This window comes from Colobus angolensis, unplaced genomic scaffold (genome assembly GCF_000951035.1).
Source record: "Colobus angolensis palliatus isolate OR3802 unplaced genomic scaffold, Cang.pa_1.0 Scaffold226, whole genome shotgun sequence".
Taxonomy (NCBI): Eukaryota; Metazoa; Chordata; class Mammalia; order Primates; family Cercopithecidae; genus Colobus; species Colobus angolensis.
The window spans coordinates 336016-352128 of record NW_012115444.1 but is presented as its reverse complement, the minus strand read 5'-3'; the positions used below and the strand labels follow the sequence as shown (position 1 = coordinate 352128).

General features: G+C 33.1%; 1 protein-coding gene across 1 annotated transcript in view; it reads right to left on the bottom strand.

Annotated features, from left to right (window-relative positions):
* The window catches only part of LOC105513266 (catenin alpha-3), a gene marked incomplete at its 5' end in the record, with an annotated part of 370337 nt that overhangs the window by 60873 nt on the left and 293351 nt on the right, over positions 1-16113 (bottom strand). The window contains one exon of the mRNA XM_011944117.1: positions 15987-16092. Coding sequence (XP_011799507.1) covers positions 15987-16092 — 106 coding nt within the window. The remainder of the gene's footprint in view (positions 1-15986; positions 16093-16113) is intronic.

Below are 16113 nucleotides of genomic sequence, written 5' to 3'. Positions count from 1 at the left end.
AAAAGAAAGAAAGAAAGAAGAAGAAGCTGGATGCATCATATCACTTGATTTCAAACTACACTATAAGGCTATAGCAACAACACAGCATGGTATTGGCACAAAAACAGATGCATAGGCTGATGGGACAGAATAGAGAACACAGAAATAAAGCTGCACAACTACAACCATCTGATCTTTGACAAAGTTGACAAAAATAAGCAGTGACTCCCTATTCAACATATGATGCTGTGATAGCTGGCTAGACAAAGGCAGAAGAATGAAACTGGACCCCTATCTTTCATCATCTAGAAAAATTAACTCAAGATGAATTCAAGATTTAAATATAAGACCTCCACAATAAGAATCCTTGAAGAAAAACCTAGGAAACACCATTCTGGATATCAGCCTTGGGAAAGACATTATAACTAAATCCTCAAAAGCAATTGCAACAAAAACAAAAATTGACAAGTGGAATCTCTAATTAAAAAGTTTCTGTATAGCAACAAACTCTCAACAGAGTACACAGACAACCCACACGATGGAAGAAAATATTTGCAAACTATGAATCTGACACAGTTTTACTATCCAGGATCTATAAAGAACTTAAACAACTGAGCAAGCTAAAAACAACCCCATTAAAAATGGGCAAATGATATGTGTTAGGTCATTCTTGCATTGCCATAAAAAATACTTCAGACTGGGTAATTTATAAAGAAAAAAGTTTAATTGGCTCGTGGTTCTGCAGGATATACAAGCATTGCATTGGCATCCACTTGGCTTTTGGGTGGGCGCTCGGAATATTTACTCACAGTGGGAGGTGAAGTGGGAACAGGTGCATGACATGGCGAGAACAGGAGCAAGAGGGAGGTGGGAGGTGCCACATACTTTTAAATGATCAGATCTTGCGATAACGCACTATCCTGAGGACAGCACACCATGAGGAATCTGCCTCTATTACCAAACACCCCCCACTAGGCCCCCACCTCCAACACTGGGAATTGCATTTCAACATGAGATTTGGGAAGGACAAATACCAAAACCATATCAAAACATGAATGGACACTTCTCAAAAGAAGACATACAAGTGGCCAACCAACCTGAACATTTTGTTCAACATCACAAATCATCAGAGAAATTCAAATCGAACCAAAATGAGATATTATCTCACACCAGTCAGAATGGCTACTATTAAAAAGTTGAAAACAACAGATGCTGGTGAGGCTGTGGAGAAAAGGGAACACTTTATAAACTATTGGTGGGGATGTAAATTAGTTCAGTCACTGTGGAAGCAGTTCGGAGATTTCTCAAAGAACTTAAAACATAACTAACATTTGACTCACTCCTCCCATTACTGTGGACATAGTCAAAAGAAAATAAATTGTTCTACCCAAAAAGACACTTGCATTCATATGTTCATTGAAGCACTATTCACAAAGCAAGGACATGGAACCAACCTAGGTATCCACCAACGGTGGACTGAATAAATGAAATGGGGTACGTATACACCATAGAATAACAGACAGCCATAAAAAGGAATGAATGAAATTATGTCTCTTGCAGCAACGTGGATGCAGCTGGAGGCTATTATCCTAAGCAACTTAATGCAGGAACAAAAACCCAAATACCATATGTTCTTACATACAAGTAGGAGCTAAAGAATGGGTAATGATGGACATAAAGATGGCCACAGTAGACCCTGAGGCCTATTAGACAGGGGAGGGAGGAAGGGAGTAAAGACTTGAAAAACTAATTATTGGGTACTATGCTCACTACCTGGGTGATTGCATTAATTGTACTTCAAACCTCAGTATCATGCAATATACCCAGGTAATAAACTTGCACATGTACCCACTGAATCTAAATAAAAGTTGAAATTATTTTTTAAAATGCATTAAAAATAAATAAATTCTGGACTCTGGGTTAAAAAATTAAAAGATGCTGGGAAATAAATATATGACAATAATCAATAAATATGGTATAATCAATACTTTTTATTTTATTCACATTTTGTAGATCTTAAATATATATTTCTTCTATAACTATAAAAAGTTATTTTTTAAAGCTTTTATTCTAATGACCTAAACTGCAAATTAAAAAGTAGGATGAGCAACCAGAAAACCTTTCATGCATTTCTGCTTTTATTCAGTAACTAGTAACTTAAGCTGGAGTGTTTTTGGAAAATTTGTGAGGTACTTATTCTCTGTTATATTTTTAAAATAGACTACGTAGCTCCAGAGCGTGTGCACAAGATGAGAACATGTTACCCTGAGTCAAAGTTGATAATAATCAACAAAGGTAGCAAATAATTCAATTCTTCTGCAGAAATACTATCAATCTGCAAGACAGGCATGGATATACGCATGAATAGATACAGGATAGCCAGCCAGAGACACAATCAGACAAGAATATAGAAATTAAGGGTGTTTCTCAAGTTTTCAGTAAACAAATGAGGGTTATCCCTCAAATCTCCTCAAAAGGATTAAATTGTAGCTAATCAAGAAGATTGGAAAGGAGAAAGATATGGAGACAGAAAAGGAAAAGAAAGAGGGAAAGGAAGAAGAGAAGGCAGAGACAGAGGAGGAAGAACAATAGTTAATTTTCATTTAGCTCTTACTATGTGCCACATGCTATGGAAACTAATTTAGGCATATCATCTCACTCAGTCACTAAAACTCTAAGACACAAATATTTCCCCCAATTTACAGATGTGAAATTGCCTATAATGATGAAAAACAAGTCATCTCTTTGTTTTCTCTTGACAGGCAGCTGATCTTTATTAGGTACTTCCTCTGTGCTAGGTACTATGCCAAGTTTTTTACATGCATAATTCTAAATTAGTACTCAAAACACCATGTTAATTAGATCTAGTATTTTCATTTTGTAGATTTGCAAAATAAGTTTCAGAGAGAGTAAATGATTTGAATTTAGTTTTCTCTGTTTCATTCACATGAATGCACAATAATCTCTTCTATAGGACATTCTTTCAAAACATTTTTTGTTATTATTGCTCTCACTGAGTAACTTTCTTATCTATTCTTCATTCATAAGTATGGACACAGTGATAATCCCTGACACATAAAGTGTTTCATCTGTCATCTACTATTCTAGATGCTTTGTCTATACTAATTGTTTTAATAATCACACAACACCCACAATCTCATGAGGTAAGTGGAATCATTATCCTCATTTAGCGAAGGGGAGTACTGACACACAGAGAGGTTAACTGACTTGCCAATAAATGGTATTAGTAGTAGAGCTAGTAGTTCAAACATGATCTGGCTCCACCTCCTTACCTCCATGTTCTAGGAACAGTATCAGTCTTCTTGTCAATTGTATCTTTTTTTGAAAATATTAAATCGCCATTCTGATTTGTAACTTGGCCTCTTAGATTGACATTCTTATTTGTCAGTTATAAACCGGATTGATGTGGATGTGTTCCTTGAAGACCGTGGCACCACTCTACAACTCCTGATAAAATCAAACTGTCAAACTAATAATTAGATTCTTTACCAATAACCAATTGCAGTCACTCATGTTTAAGCAAAACAGAGACTCCTCCAAGGCCATAGTAGAAGAGTCTACAATTCTATTAAGGAAAGAATGAGTCAAATGAGTAGAAAGTGTGAAAATGATCTTTTGAAGTTCAAAGTTGCTTGACCTAAATTTGTCTTTCATTTTCAGAACTAATGAGAATATCTTGGTTATAACAGTAGCAGCCAGTTTTATAACCAAAGTAGAACAAAATACTATGTGGTAAATTCTTATAGTATAAAAGTTATTAAAGCCTTCTTTCCCATTGACATCAGAAAGCCTTTCTGAGTTAGTTCTGAGCCTTTGCTCACTTAGAAGCAGAATCTGGAGAATGCCTCATTCCTAATTTAAGAATGTTCTACTATTTTTCAAATCTCCTTTGGGCCATTTTTATGTATTCAGGTCTTTTCCCCATTTTTTAATCAGGTTACTTGGATTTTTTTGCTATTGAGTTCTGCATATTTCTTACACATTTTCTATATTAATTCCTTATCAGATCTATGGTTTGCAAATATTTTCTTTCAAACCATAGGTTGCCTTTTATTTTGTTGATTATTACATTGTATATTTTAAGTCCTTAAATATGTATATTTTTTTAAAAAAATACATTTAAAAACATTGAACAATGCTTTTCCCACCTTTTAAATTTTTATGTGAAAGTGACAGAAAAACTTTGGGCTCTAGGTTTGTAGAACATTCTTGCCCTTGACTATTGTTTCACTAAAAAAATTTGCTTTAAAATAACTTTTAAAAGAATACTATTAGGGACTTTTAGGCTAAATTGGTACACTACTAGCACACTTTGGTTATTATTTCCCAGTTAACTTAGATAGGAGATGTTGACCAGAACATCTACTTAGCTCTTTAATGCATGAATTTTTAAAATCTAAGTTTTATAATCACGGGGACTCACTACATGTAGGCAGATGGCATTTCAGCCTATGTGGTTTTCTCACTTTAAGCCAGTTTTCACTTTTCTAGCATGAGGCTTGAAACCAATATGGAATACATCATTTAGTAATGAGGAAAAAATATAAAAAAAATTCTTTACCTTTTAATTTAAATTTCAGGGGTGAATTAGCAAAATGAACACTTTTGAAGACTTTTATTTCATAATCTTAGTATTTTTTGGCCCATATTGGAGCCTAAACTTTAAGAAATTCAAAATGACTTTTGCGACCAGGTGCGGTGGCTCACGCCTATAATCCCAGCACTTTGGGAGGCCAAAGTGGGCAGATGACCTGAGATCAGGAGTTCGAGACCAGCCTGGTCAACATGGTGAAACCTCGTCTCTACTCAAAATACAAAATATTAGCTGAGCATGGTGCCTCGTGCCTGTAGTCCCTGCTACTTGGGTGGCTGAGACACAGGAATCACTTGAACCTGGAAGGTGGAGGTTGCCGTGAACTGCATTGCGCCACTGCACTCCAGCCTGAGTGACAGAGAGACTCCACTTAAAAATAAATAAATAAATAAATAAAATGAATTGTGCAATTACAGACAATAGCCTAAATTGTGCTAAGCTGGAAAAGTTTGTTAATGAAAAGTACTAGGTGTCACTGTGAATTTCAAAAATAGGAATTTAAAGCAATCAGTGGTAGCAAAAGCACTTGGTGCTCATGACATTTCCCATCCCACAGAGCTCATTTCTTCACCTGTAATGCAGTCCAGAGGTTGCCTTGTTTCGTCTTGCTCAGGCTCACAGATCATCAATGATCCCATCTTTTCGCCTACTGTTAATACCTTTTTTTTCTGATTCCTGACTCTATCAAGTCCCTCAAAGGAAAATCCTGCTTCAAATCCCATCTCTCCTTTTTTGTTTATGAATATGCCTACTAAAATGTTTCAGTGCAGATTCTTCCTTTCCTTATCAGGCTAAGAACTGTTTTCAGCTCCTCCAGTCCACAGAATTTTATTTCATTGAGATCACTAATTGACTTATAATTACCGCATTCATTATATATGTTGCAGTTCTTCCCTTATATCACCTCTCTGGAGCTTTTAGATCTTTGTTACTGATTCTCATAAATGTTAATTTTCATGAATGTTTCCTCCTAGATTTTCTCCTAGTTTATACCAACCTTTGCAGCCTCCTTTGTAAGCATTTTTTGTTGTTATTTTGCCTGCACCTGTTTTTGTTCTCATCTTTTATTCCTGAGCATTTTTTTTTTTTTTTTACTTTCATCCTCTTTTTGGACAACAGTAGACAGTGCTCTGGCTTCATCTGTCACTTACACAACACAAACTACAAAATTCTATCATCCAGCTCCGTCAGACAATCCATATAACTACTGCATTTGTCCATCTCATTTCAGCATCTCATCAACATTTCACACTCAACACATTTATCTCTCAGCTGTTTCATTCATTATCTTGCCTACTCACCTATTCACCTATTTTTCTCTTTGTATTAACTATCTCACTGAAGAATGCCCTTGTTCCTCTTTTCCATCTCTTAATCTCTGGTCAGCCATTAATTTGTGCTTATTCTACACCTAGAAACCTCAATATATTTTGAGTATTTTTTTCTTTGCTATGCCTATGAGAGTTGCTGTTTAGCAAACTCGGGTTTCTGAAACACAGAACAGAGAAGGTACCCATAGAAGTATGATTAAAAATACACTGGAACTCTGTTATAATGTCAGTGGTAGAGGATAACATTGTCTCATATGGTATGTTCAAGACTGGACATGTTGATTTATGAGAGTTATATTTGGGAAACTATGGTGCATGACGTATCTCGATGAACAAAGGTTTTCACCAGAAATTATATATGCTGTTAAAAGCTTATCATATTTTGTCCCTATTTAGGCTGAAATTGTCTTGAGTTTAAGAATTGTTTCAAATTCATTTTTATTTTCAACTTGGTTTGCTCATATAGCCATTGAGAAAGTGACATGTACTTTGAACACAATACAAATTAAAGACAAGATGCTTTCCATATTCAACAAAGCTCCTTTACTTTAGCAGATGTAAAATTATGACTCAAGTTACTTTTCAGTTTTATGTTACTCCCATGAGAGATTCTCAGAAGAAAGGAGTGTCCTACGTAATAGATCATAACTCAAAAGTGTCACCCTCTCCCTGATGCCTGAAATTTGTCATTCAAAGAATTACTTCGATTGAAACAAACTCATAAAATTGCTGTACATAAAATAAGGATATGGAAAAGATGGTGGAAAGGTAACTCAGAAAAATTCTGGTTATTTGGAATTTTTGGTTAAAGATAGCCAGCCAACTACAAGAAGAAACTTTGCTCATCCTTCCTCTTCTCCATTTACATAAAATAGCTTCTTCCACCTAGACCTTAGAACACTTTATTATTTCGTTACATAGTTTTGTAACTATTCATGAAGTGAACCTGAATAGATAATCACTCTAGGAGCATTTAAAACACTGTTTCAGTTAAAAAAAAAAAAAAAAAGCCAGACATTTGATAAAGGGGAAAATAGTAAAGCAGCATCTCTTAGAACAGGAGATTCACTATTACCTGAAAGATGCAAACAGATCAAATATTTCAGTATACATGAAGTGAACCTGAATAGATAATCACTCTAGGAGCATTTAAAACACTGTTTCAGTTAAAAAAAAAAAAAAAAAGCCAGACATTTGATAAAGGGGAAAATAGTAAAGCAGCATCTCTTAGAACAGGAGATTCACTATTACCTGAAAGATGCAAACAGATCAAATATTTCAGTATACATTTAGTCATTTAGTCTTGCTTAATTCTTGAGAACTTTCTGTGCATTTATTTTTATAAAGTAGGAGTTCATTAATCTGGAGAACTAATCTAGGCATCAACATTTCTGCCAGAGAAGAAAATAAATAACAAAGATCTGAGCAGAACAAAATGAAATTGAAACAAACAAACAAAATACAAAAAATAAATAGAATAAAAAGCTGGTTCTTTGAAAAGATAGATAAAATCGATAGACCAATGGTGAGATTAACCAAGAAAAGAAGAGAGAAGACCCAAATAAATTAAATTGGAAACAAAATGGGAGATATTACTACTGATACCACAGAAATATAAAAGAGCATTCAAGGCTGCTATGAACACCTTTACATACATAAACTAGAAAACCTAGAAGGGATGAATAAATTCCTGGAAATATACAACCCTCTTAGATTAAACCAGGAAGATATAGAAACTCTGAACAGATCAAAAATAAGCAGTGAGATAGAAACAGTAATTTAAAAATTGCCAACAACAAAAAAGTCCAGGACCAGACAAATTCACAGCTGAATTCTATCAGACATTCAAAGAAGAATTGGTACCAATCCTACTGACATTATTCCACAGGATAGAAAAAGAGGAAATACTCCCTAAATCATTTTACGAAGCCAGTATAACCCTAATACCAAAACCAGGCAAGGACATAACCAAAAGAAAAAAAAAAAAGAAAAAGAAAGAAAGAAAGAAAACTATAGACAAATATCCCTAATGAATATAGATGTAAAAATCCTCAACAAAATACTGGCTAACTAAACCCAACAGCATATATATATATATAAATATATATATATATTTATAAATATATATATATTTATAAATATATATATATTTATACTTATATATATACTTATATATATATATATAAAATAAGCCACCATGATCACGTGGGTTTTCATACCAGGGATGAAGGGTTTATTCAACATCTGCAAGTCAATAAATGTGACGCACCATATAAATTTTTTTTTAATTACATGATCATCTCAATAGACACAGAAAAAGCATTTGACAAAATCCAGTATCCCTTTATGATTAAAGCCCTCAGCAAAATCAACATAGAAATGACACACCTTAAGGTAATAAAAGCCATCTATGACAAACCCACAGCTAATATTATACTGAATGGGGAAAAGTTGAAAGCATTCCACCTGATAACTGGGACAAGAGAAGGATGCCCACTTTCACTACTTCTCTTCAACAGGACTCTGGAAGTCCTAGCCACAGCAATCAGACAAGAGAAATAAATCAAGGGCATCCAAATTGGTAAAGAGGAAGTCAAACTGTTGCTGTTTGCTGATGATATGACCATATACCTAGAAAACCCTAAAGACTCCTCCAAAAATCTCCTAGAACTGGCAAATTAATTCAGCAAAGATTCAGGATAAAAAATTAATGTATTCAAATCAGTGGCTCTGCTATACACCAATAGTGACCAAGCTGAGAATTAAATCAAGAACTCAACTGTTTTTACAATATCTGTAAAAAATAAAAATAAAATACTTAGGAATATACCTAACCAAGGAGGTGAAAGACCTCTACAAGGAAAACCACAAAACACTGCTGAAAGAAATCACAGATGACAGAAACAAATGGAAACACTCCCATGTTCAGGGATGGGTAGAATCAATATTGTAAAAATGGTAAAAATGATCATACCGCCAAAAGCAATCTGCAAATTCAATGCAATTCCCATCAAAATGCCACCATCATTCTTTACAGAGTTAGGAAAAACAATCCTAAGATTCATGTAGAATCAAAAAAGAGCCCATATAGCCAAAGCAAAAAGAACAAATCTGGAGGCATCACATTACTTAACTTCAAACTATACTATAAGGCCATAGTCACCAAAACAGCATAGTACTGGTATAAAAATAGGTACACAGACCAATGGAACAGAATAGAGAACCCAGAAATAAAGCCAAATGCTTACAGCCAAATGATCTTTGAAAAAGTAAACAAAAATATAAAGTGAGGAAAGGTCACCCCATTCAACAAATGGTGCTGGGATAATTGGCTAGTCATATTTAGAAGAATGAAACTGGGTTCTCATCTCTCATCCCATAAAAAAAAAAAAAAAAAACTCAAGATGAATCAAAAGACTTAAATCTAAGACCTAAACCCATAAAAATTCTAGAAGATAATATCTGAAAAACCCTTCTAGACACTGGTTTCAGCAAAGACTCCATGACCAAGAACCCAACGGCAAATGCAACAAAAACAAGGATAAATAGATGGTACTTAATTAAAATGAAAAGCTTCTGCACAGAAAAAGAAATAATCAGCAGAGTTAATAGAAAACCCACAGAGCTGGAGAAAGATCATCACAATCTACACATCTGACAAAGGACTAATATTCAGAATCTCCAAATAGCTCAAACAAATCAGCAAGAAAAAAGCAATTTCATCAAAAAAGTGGGCTAAGGACATGAATAGACAATTCTCAAAAAAAAAAAAAAGAAAAGATACACAAATGGCCAACAAGCACAGGAAAAAAATGCTCAACTGATACCACCTCACTCTTGCAAGAATGGCCATGATCAGAAAAAAAAAAAAAAAAAAAGGTGTTGACGTGGATGTAGTGAAAAGGGAACACTTTTACACTGTTATAGGGAATGTAAACTAGTACAATCAGTATGGAAAATAGTGTGGAGATCCCTTAAAGAACTGAAAGTAGAACTACCATGTGATCCAGCAACCCCACTACTAGGTATCTACTCAGAGGGGAAAAAGGCATTATACAAAAAAGATACTTGCAGACACATGTTTATAGCAGCACAATTTGCAATTGCATAAATATGGAATCAGCCCAAATGCCCATCAATCAATGAGTGGATAAAGAAAATGTGAGACATATATAAAAACACATACATGTATATATATATACACACAGACACACACACACACCATGGGATACTACTCCACTATAAAAAGGAATGAATTCATGGCATTTGCAGTAACTAGGATGGAATCGGAGACCATTATTCTAAGGGAAGTAACTCAGGAATGGAAAACTAAACATCGCATGCTCTCACTTATAATTGGGGGCTGAGCTATGAGGACGCAAACACATAAGAATGATACAATGGACTTTGGGGACTCAGGGAAAAGGGTTGGGGGGATGAGGGATAAAAGACTACACATTGAGTACAATGTACACTGCTTGGTGATGGGTGCACCAAAATCTCAGAAATCACCGCTAAAGAACTTATTCATGTAACCAAACACCATCTGTCTCCCAAAAACCTCTGAAAAAAAAAGTTAAAAAAATCTCTGCTGGAAATAAATTCCAGGTAGGTAATACCCTTAAAATACACATATTGTCACAAGGCATATCTAGGAATTATATCCTTAGGAGTTGTGTAATCATGATATAATGAATGCTCCAGAAGCTTCTCAGTAGTATAGTTTCATTGAAATAATTTTTTTTTTGCCTCTTATAATATAAACATGAAGCAACTCAAATAAGGCCAGCCTCCAAGAATATTTTGTAAAATATTAACATAAATTATACTTGTAGGTTGTCTTGTTCATAATGGAGTGCATTTTGTGTGATTTGGTTTATATTTCTTCACTTTGGTTTTTTAAAATCATCTTTTCTTGAACTAGAACTACCTGCCAATGTATTTAACACCAAAAGTTCATTTCAATTGTGTTCAGTTACAATTAGGTGTGAATGTCTACTTATTAGCCTTGATATCTTTGCTTTGGCAAAATTACAAGGAGGAAGTAATTAGGCTCCTTAAATATCACCCAGTGTTCAGAAAGTCTAATACTGTTCTGTCCTGGTGCAAAACACTTTTAGCAGATGCTAATTTTATTTTGGCTCCTATTGTCTCCTTCTGATCTAGGTTATACTGCTTCTATAACTATTTAAAATCTTTTTGTGCATTATCCCTACCTTATGAGGTGTTACTTTGTCTAATTTAGAATATCTGCTAATATGATTAATTACAATGTAGAGTACAGAAATAGAAAAAAATAGGTACTCAAAGCCTGAAATCTTGGATTCGTATTTTACTTCTCCAACTTATTCTGTTTAATTCATAAGCAAAATTTTTAAGAATTGTTATAGCTAAGAATAGCTATAATAATCTTGTTTTATACAAGGATACTGTCTAAAGGAGACAAAATTTGTGCTAAAATTCTACAAGACTTAAATATGTCCTAGATGGCATACTTCAGCTACCGCCATTTTGAGACAATTCTAAAGCCTAAAAAATGTTGGATGATTGGGAAAAATAAACTTAAGCGGAAGGTTTTAGTTCTTCTCTTTCTAACTAGCTAATGCCAGTGCCAAAGTAGTGAATTGTGTGTGGCACACACACAATAAATATGCTCGTAAGGAAGCAATGGAGGAAGGAAAAGTGAAAAATAAAAATAAAAAGGCCAAGCAAGCAGAATGAGAAGCATCAGCTAATCTAATTCTGCTTCATTCTTTCTACATGTGAACTTTAACTCTGAAACTTTACAGAATGTAACTAAATTGGTCTAATAATGTATGTAACAGATGATATATATAAACATACATTTAAATAATTTAAATATATAGATATAATTTCAAATTTAATGCTAGTTGGAATGGAAATTAGTGTTTGACCTTCTGACACACCAGCAAAAATTAAAACTAGAATGTATTATTTTTGAACTATTAAATTGATCAAAAGAGAAAGCAATGTTTCAGCAGATTTTTTTCATAATATACATAGACACTGAAAATCAAGTTGCTTACATTACTCAATTGCATTTCATCATCAATTTCAGATATTATTTTCTGCCTAAAATTTCTTAATCTATGAAATAATAATGTCAGAAGCACATTCATAGACAACCTCCCTAGATGGTCACTGTAATAACTGAGTCAGTTTCTTCATTCTCAATTTTGATTGCTTAGAACTATATTTCTTCAGAACAAAAGTAATCAATTTGAAACTATTTTATGTATGAAATGGAAAAGGCCAAAAAGAGTCATCTATAATTCTTTATTAGTCAGTGACTACTTCTCTAAGCTTCTTTTAAAATGTCAAAACTGTACAGAAGTAAGATGATACTTTTGCTTTCTCCCATACCACTTGAATAATGCTAAAAACAATGACATAGTTTGATAAAACCATGTTATAAAAGTACCTAGTTCAAGGCAACCTGATCCAATTAAAGAAGATTATCAATATAAGAAAAAAAACCTTCAACGTGGCACAATTATGTCAACTTGGAAAACTGGGTGTTTCAAAGTAAACAGGAAAAAATGGTAGGAAGCATTCAGTATTCAAAAAGTTATTAATACATGTAAATATATCTAATGTACTATGGTTTCACTTCTTTCACTAAGATTTAGTGTCTCTCATAAAAGTGAATGCAATAAAATTCTAAAATAAAGAAAACTATGGGCATATATAGGCTTCAGTCACATAATCAAACCCAGAAATTTTGACTTATATTAGGATAGAGTTTGTTTTTGCCATAAATACTAAATGCTCAAAAAACAGGATTAATAAAATTTTATAATATAGTAACATGGAAAGACATATGTTCTTTAACATTAGGAATGTTATTAGTTTATTATAATTAGTCTTTGTTTCTTATTCCTTATATCCACAAATACAATATTGAATAGGAGAGAGTGCTTCATTTTCCAAGAAAGAGAGTATAAGCATACTGAACAATAGTAATCATTATAAAAAGAAGCCCAAAAACCTTTCCCTCCGACTATATAAGCAAGAAATAATATGAAATAGTTGTAAAAAATCCCCATTTTTTTCCAAAAGGGAAATAAATATGTACTATGAAGTTGAACGCAATATAAAAGCCACAAAATTATATTATACCCCCGTCTGAAATACTAATTGAATATCTCAACACATTAATGAAAGCAACAGATTTTTCAACTAAAGTGTAAAATAATTCTAAGGATGTAGCAGCTGCTTAGAAATACTGAAATAAACATGAGAAATCTAAAAAAAGGAAACCAAAATGTTTATAAACACCAGTCTGTATATTAATTATGCACTTTATGCATTTTACATCTTTAGTATTATCTTTAGTATTCTACGAAATAGCATTTTTCTTTGAATTTTAAATATTATATTAGAATGTATTGTCAACCCAGAAAACCTACCATTATAACATTTTAATATGTATTGATTTTTGAAGAGCAAAAATAAGCAAAAAAATTGACAGCCTTTCCTATAAGATCTGAAACAAGACAAGGTTACCCACTGTCACCATTTTCATTCAACGTAGAACTGAACGGCCTAGCTAGAACCATTAGCTAAGAGAAAGAAATATAGAATATCCAAATTGGAAAGGAGGAAGTCAAATTGTCCTAGTTTGTAGATGACATGATCTTATATTAAGAAAAACCTAAAGTCTCTACCAAACAAACAAAAAAATTTCTTAGATTTGATAAACAAATTCAATAAAGTGGAAGGATATCAAATCAACATGCAAAAATCAACAGCATTTTTACACACAAACAGTGAACAATCTAAAAAAGAAATCAGGCAAGCAATCCTATTTCTGATAGCTACAAAAATCAAAACACCTAGAAATCAATATAACTAAGGAGGTGAAAAATCCCTACTATAAAACTATAAAATACTGATAAAAGAAATAGGAGACAAAAAAGACATCCTCTGTTCATGTATTGAAATAATTAATATTGTTAAAATGTCCATACTGCCCAGAACAATATACAGATTCAGTGTAACCCCTAGAAAAATACCAATGACATTTTTTACATAGATAGAATAAAAACATCCTAAAATTTACACAGAACCACAAAAGACCCTGAATAGCTAAAGCAATCCTGAGAAAAAGAGAAAAGCTGGAAACATACTACCTGGTTTCAAAATATATTACAAAGATATGGTAACTAAAACTGCATGATACTAGCATAAAAAGACCCACACATAGACCACTGGAACAGAATGGAGAACCCAAAAATAAATTCATATATTTATAGCCAACTGATTTTGAACAAGTGTCAAGAACACACACTAACAAAAGGACAGTCAATAACCGGTAGTGGGAAATTTGGATATCTATTGCAGAAAAATGAAACTAGACCCCTACCTTTCTCCATATGGAAAAATCAAATCAAAGTAAAGGCCTAGCATAAAATCCAAAACTATAAAGCTAGTAGAAGAAAACACAGGGCTTCAGAACACTGATTTCGGCAAAGATTTGATGACTAAGACCTCAAAAGCACAGGCAACAAAAGTAAAAATAAACACATGGGATTATATCAAACTAAAAAGATTTTGCACAGCAAAGAAAACAATTAACAGAGTGACAAGACAACCTATAGAATGATAGAAGATATTTTCAAACTATTTGACAAGGGACTAAAATACAGAATACGTAAGACAAATCAACAGAAGAATAAAACAAATTTAAAAATGGACAAATGATCTGAGTAGTCATCTCTCAAAAGAAGACATACAAATGGCCAACAGTTATATGAAAAATGTTCCACATCATTAATCAACAGGGAAATGCAAATCAAAACCACAATAAGATATTATCTTATCCCAGTTAAAATCGCTATAATTGAAAGAACAAAAAATAAATTCTGTCAAGAATGTAGAGAAAGGGGGACTCTTATACCCTGTTAGTGGAAATGTAAATTAGTACAGCCATTATGGAAAATAGGAGTTTTCTTTAAAAACGACCACTACTAATAATAAACTAATAATAGAACTACCATATGATCCAGCAATTCATTACTGGGTATTCATTTAAAGAAAAGGAAGTCAATATGTTGGAGAGATAGCCGCACTCCTATGCTTACTGCAGCACTGCTCACAATCCATCTGTCAACCAGTTAGTTAGAATCAATCTAATTGTTCACCAATGAATGAATGGATAAACAAAATGTGGTATACAAATACAATGGAATATTCAGCCACAAAGAAGAATGAAATCTTGTCATTTGTGGCAACATGACCAAGACTGGAGGACATTATGTTAAGTGAAATAAGTCGGGTTTGGAAAGACAAGTACCACATGTTCTCATATGTGAGAGTTTTAAAAGTTGATCTCATAGAATTAATGAATAGAATAATGGTTATCGGGGCAGAGAAGAGTAGTGGAGAGCGGAAGATAAAAATAAGTTGATTAAAGGTACAAAAATACAGTTACATAGAAGGAATAAATTCTAGTCTTCTGTAACATAGTAGGCTGACTATAGTTAATAATTTATTGTGTATTTTAAAATAGCTATATGAGAAGATTTGGAATGTTTTCAAACCAAAGAAATGATAGATGTTTGAGGAATAGTATATGCCCATTCCCTAATTTGATCAATACACAGTGTATACATGTATAGAAATGTATGTACTCTACAAATGCAATTATTATATGTCATTTAAAAATAAAATATAATGAAAATAAATGTTAAAAATACATAACCAAAGAAGAAGGAAATATAATGTATCAACAACAACAAAACTCGGTTTTGTAATTACAATTGATTACAATTAATTGAGTATGTTTGATGCTGAAGAACTTATACTAGAAATAATTTGAGTATATTTTAAGCTAAAAAAAAAAAATCTGCCCTAAGAAATAATTAAGCTTCCTTATAATCACCCATTACCTAGTGTATTAATACTGCTATTGGAAATTCAATTATAATTTAGAAAAAATGGTTGAATAGAGTACAAATTTAACTTTGCCCAAATCAATGTTCTAATGGCAAAGAGTACTTAGCATGAACTTTTACCATGTCCATTTGTAAGTAACTCACCTGATTAGCAATCTGCCGAGCAAGGACATCCATCCTTGATCCTGATTCTGATATCATTTTCGCTGCATAGATCACATCGGTTGTATGCTTTAGTGGTCCTTTGCCTCTGGGGAAAAAGAAAAAAAAT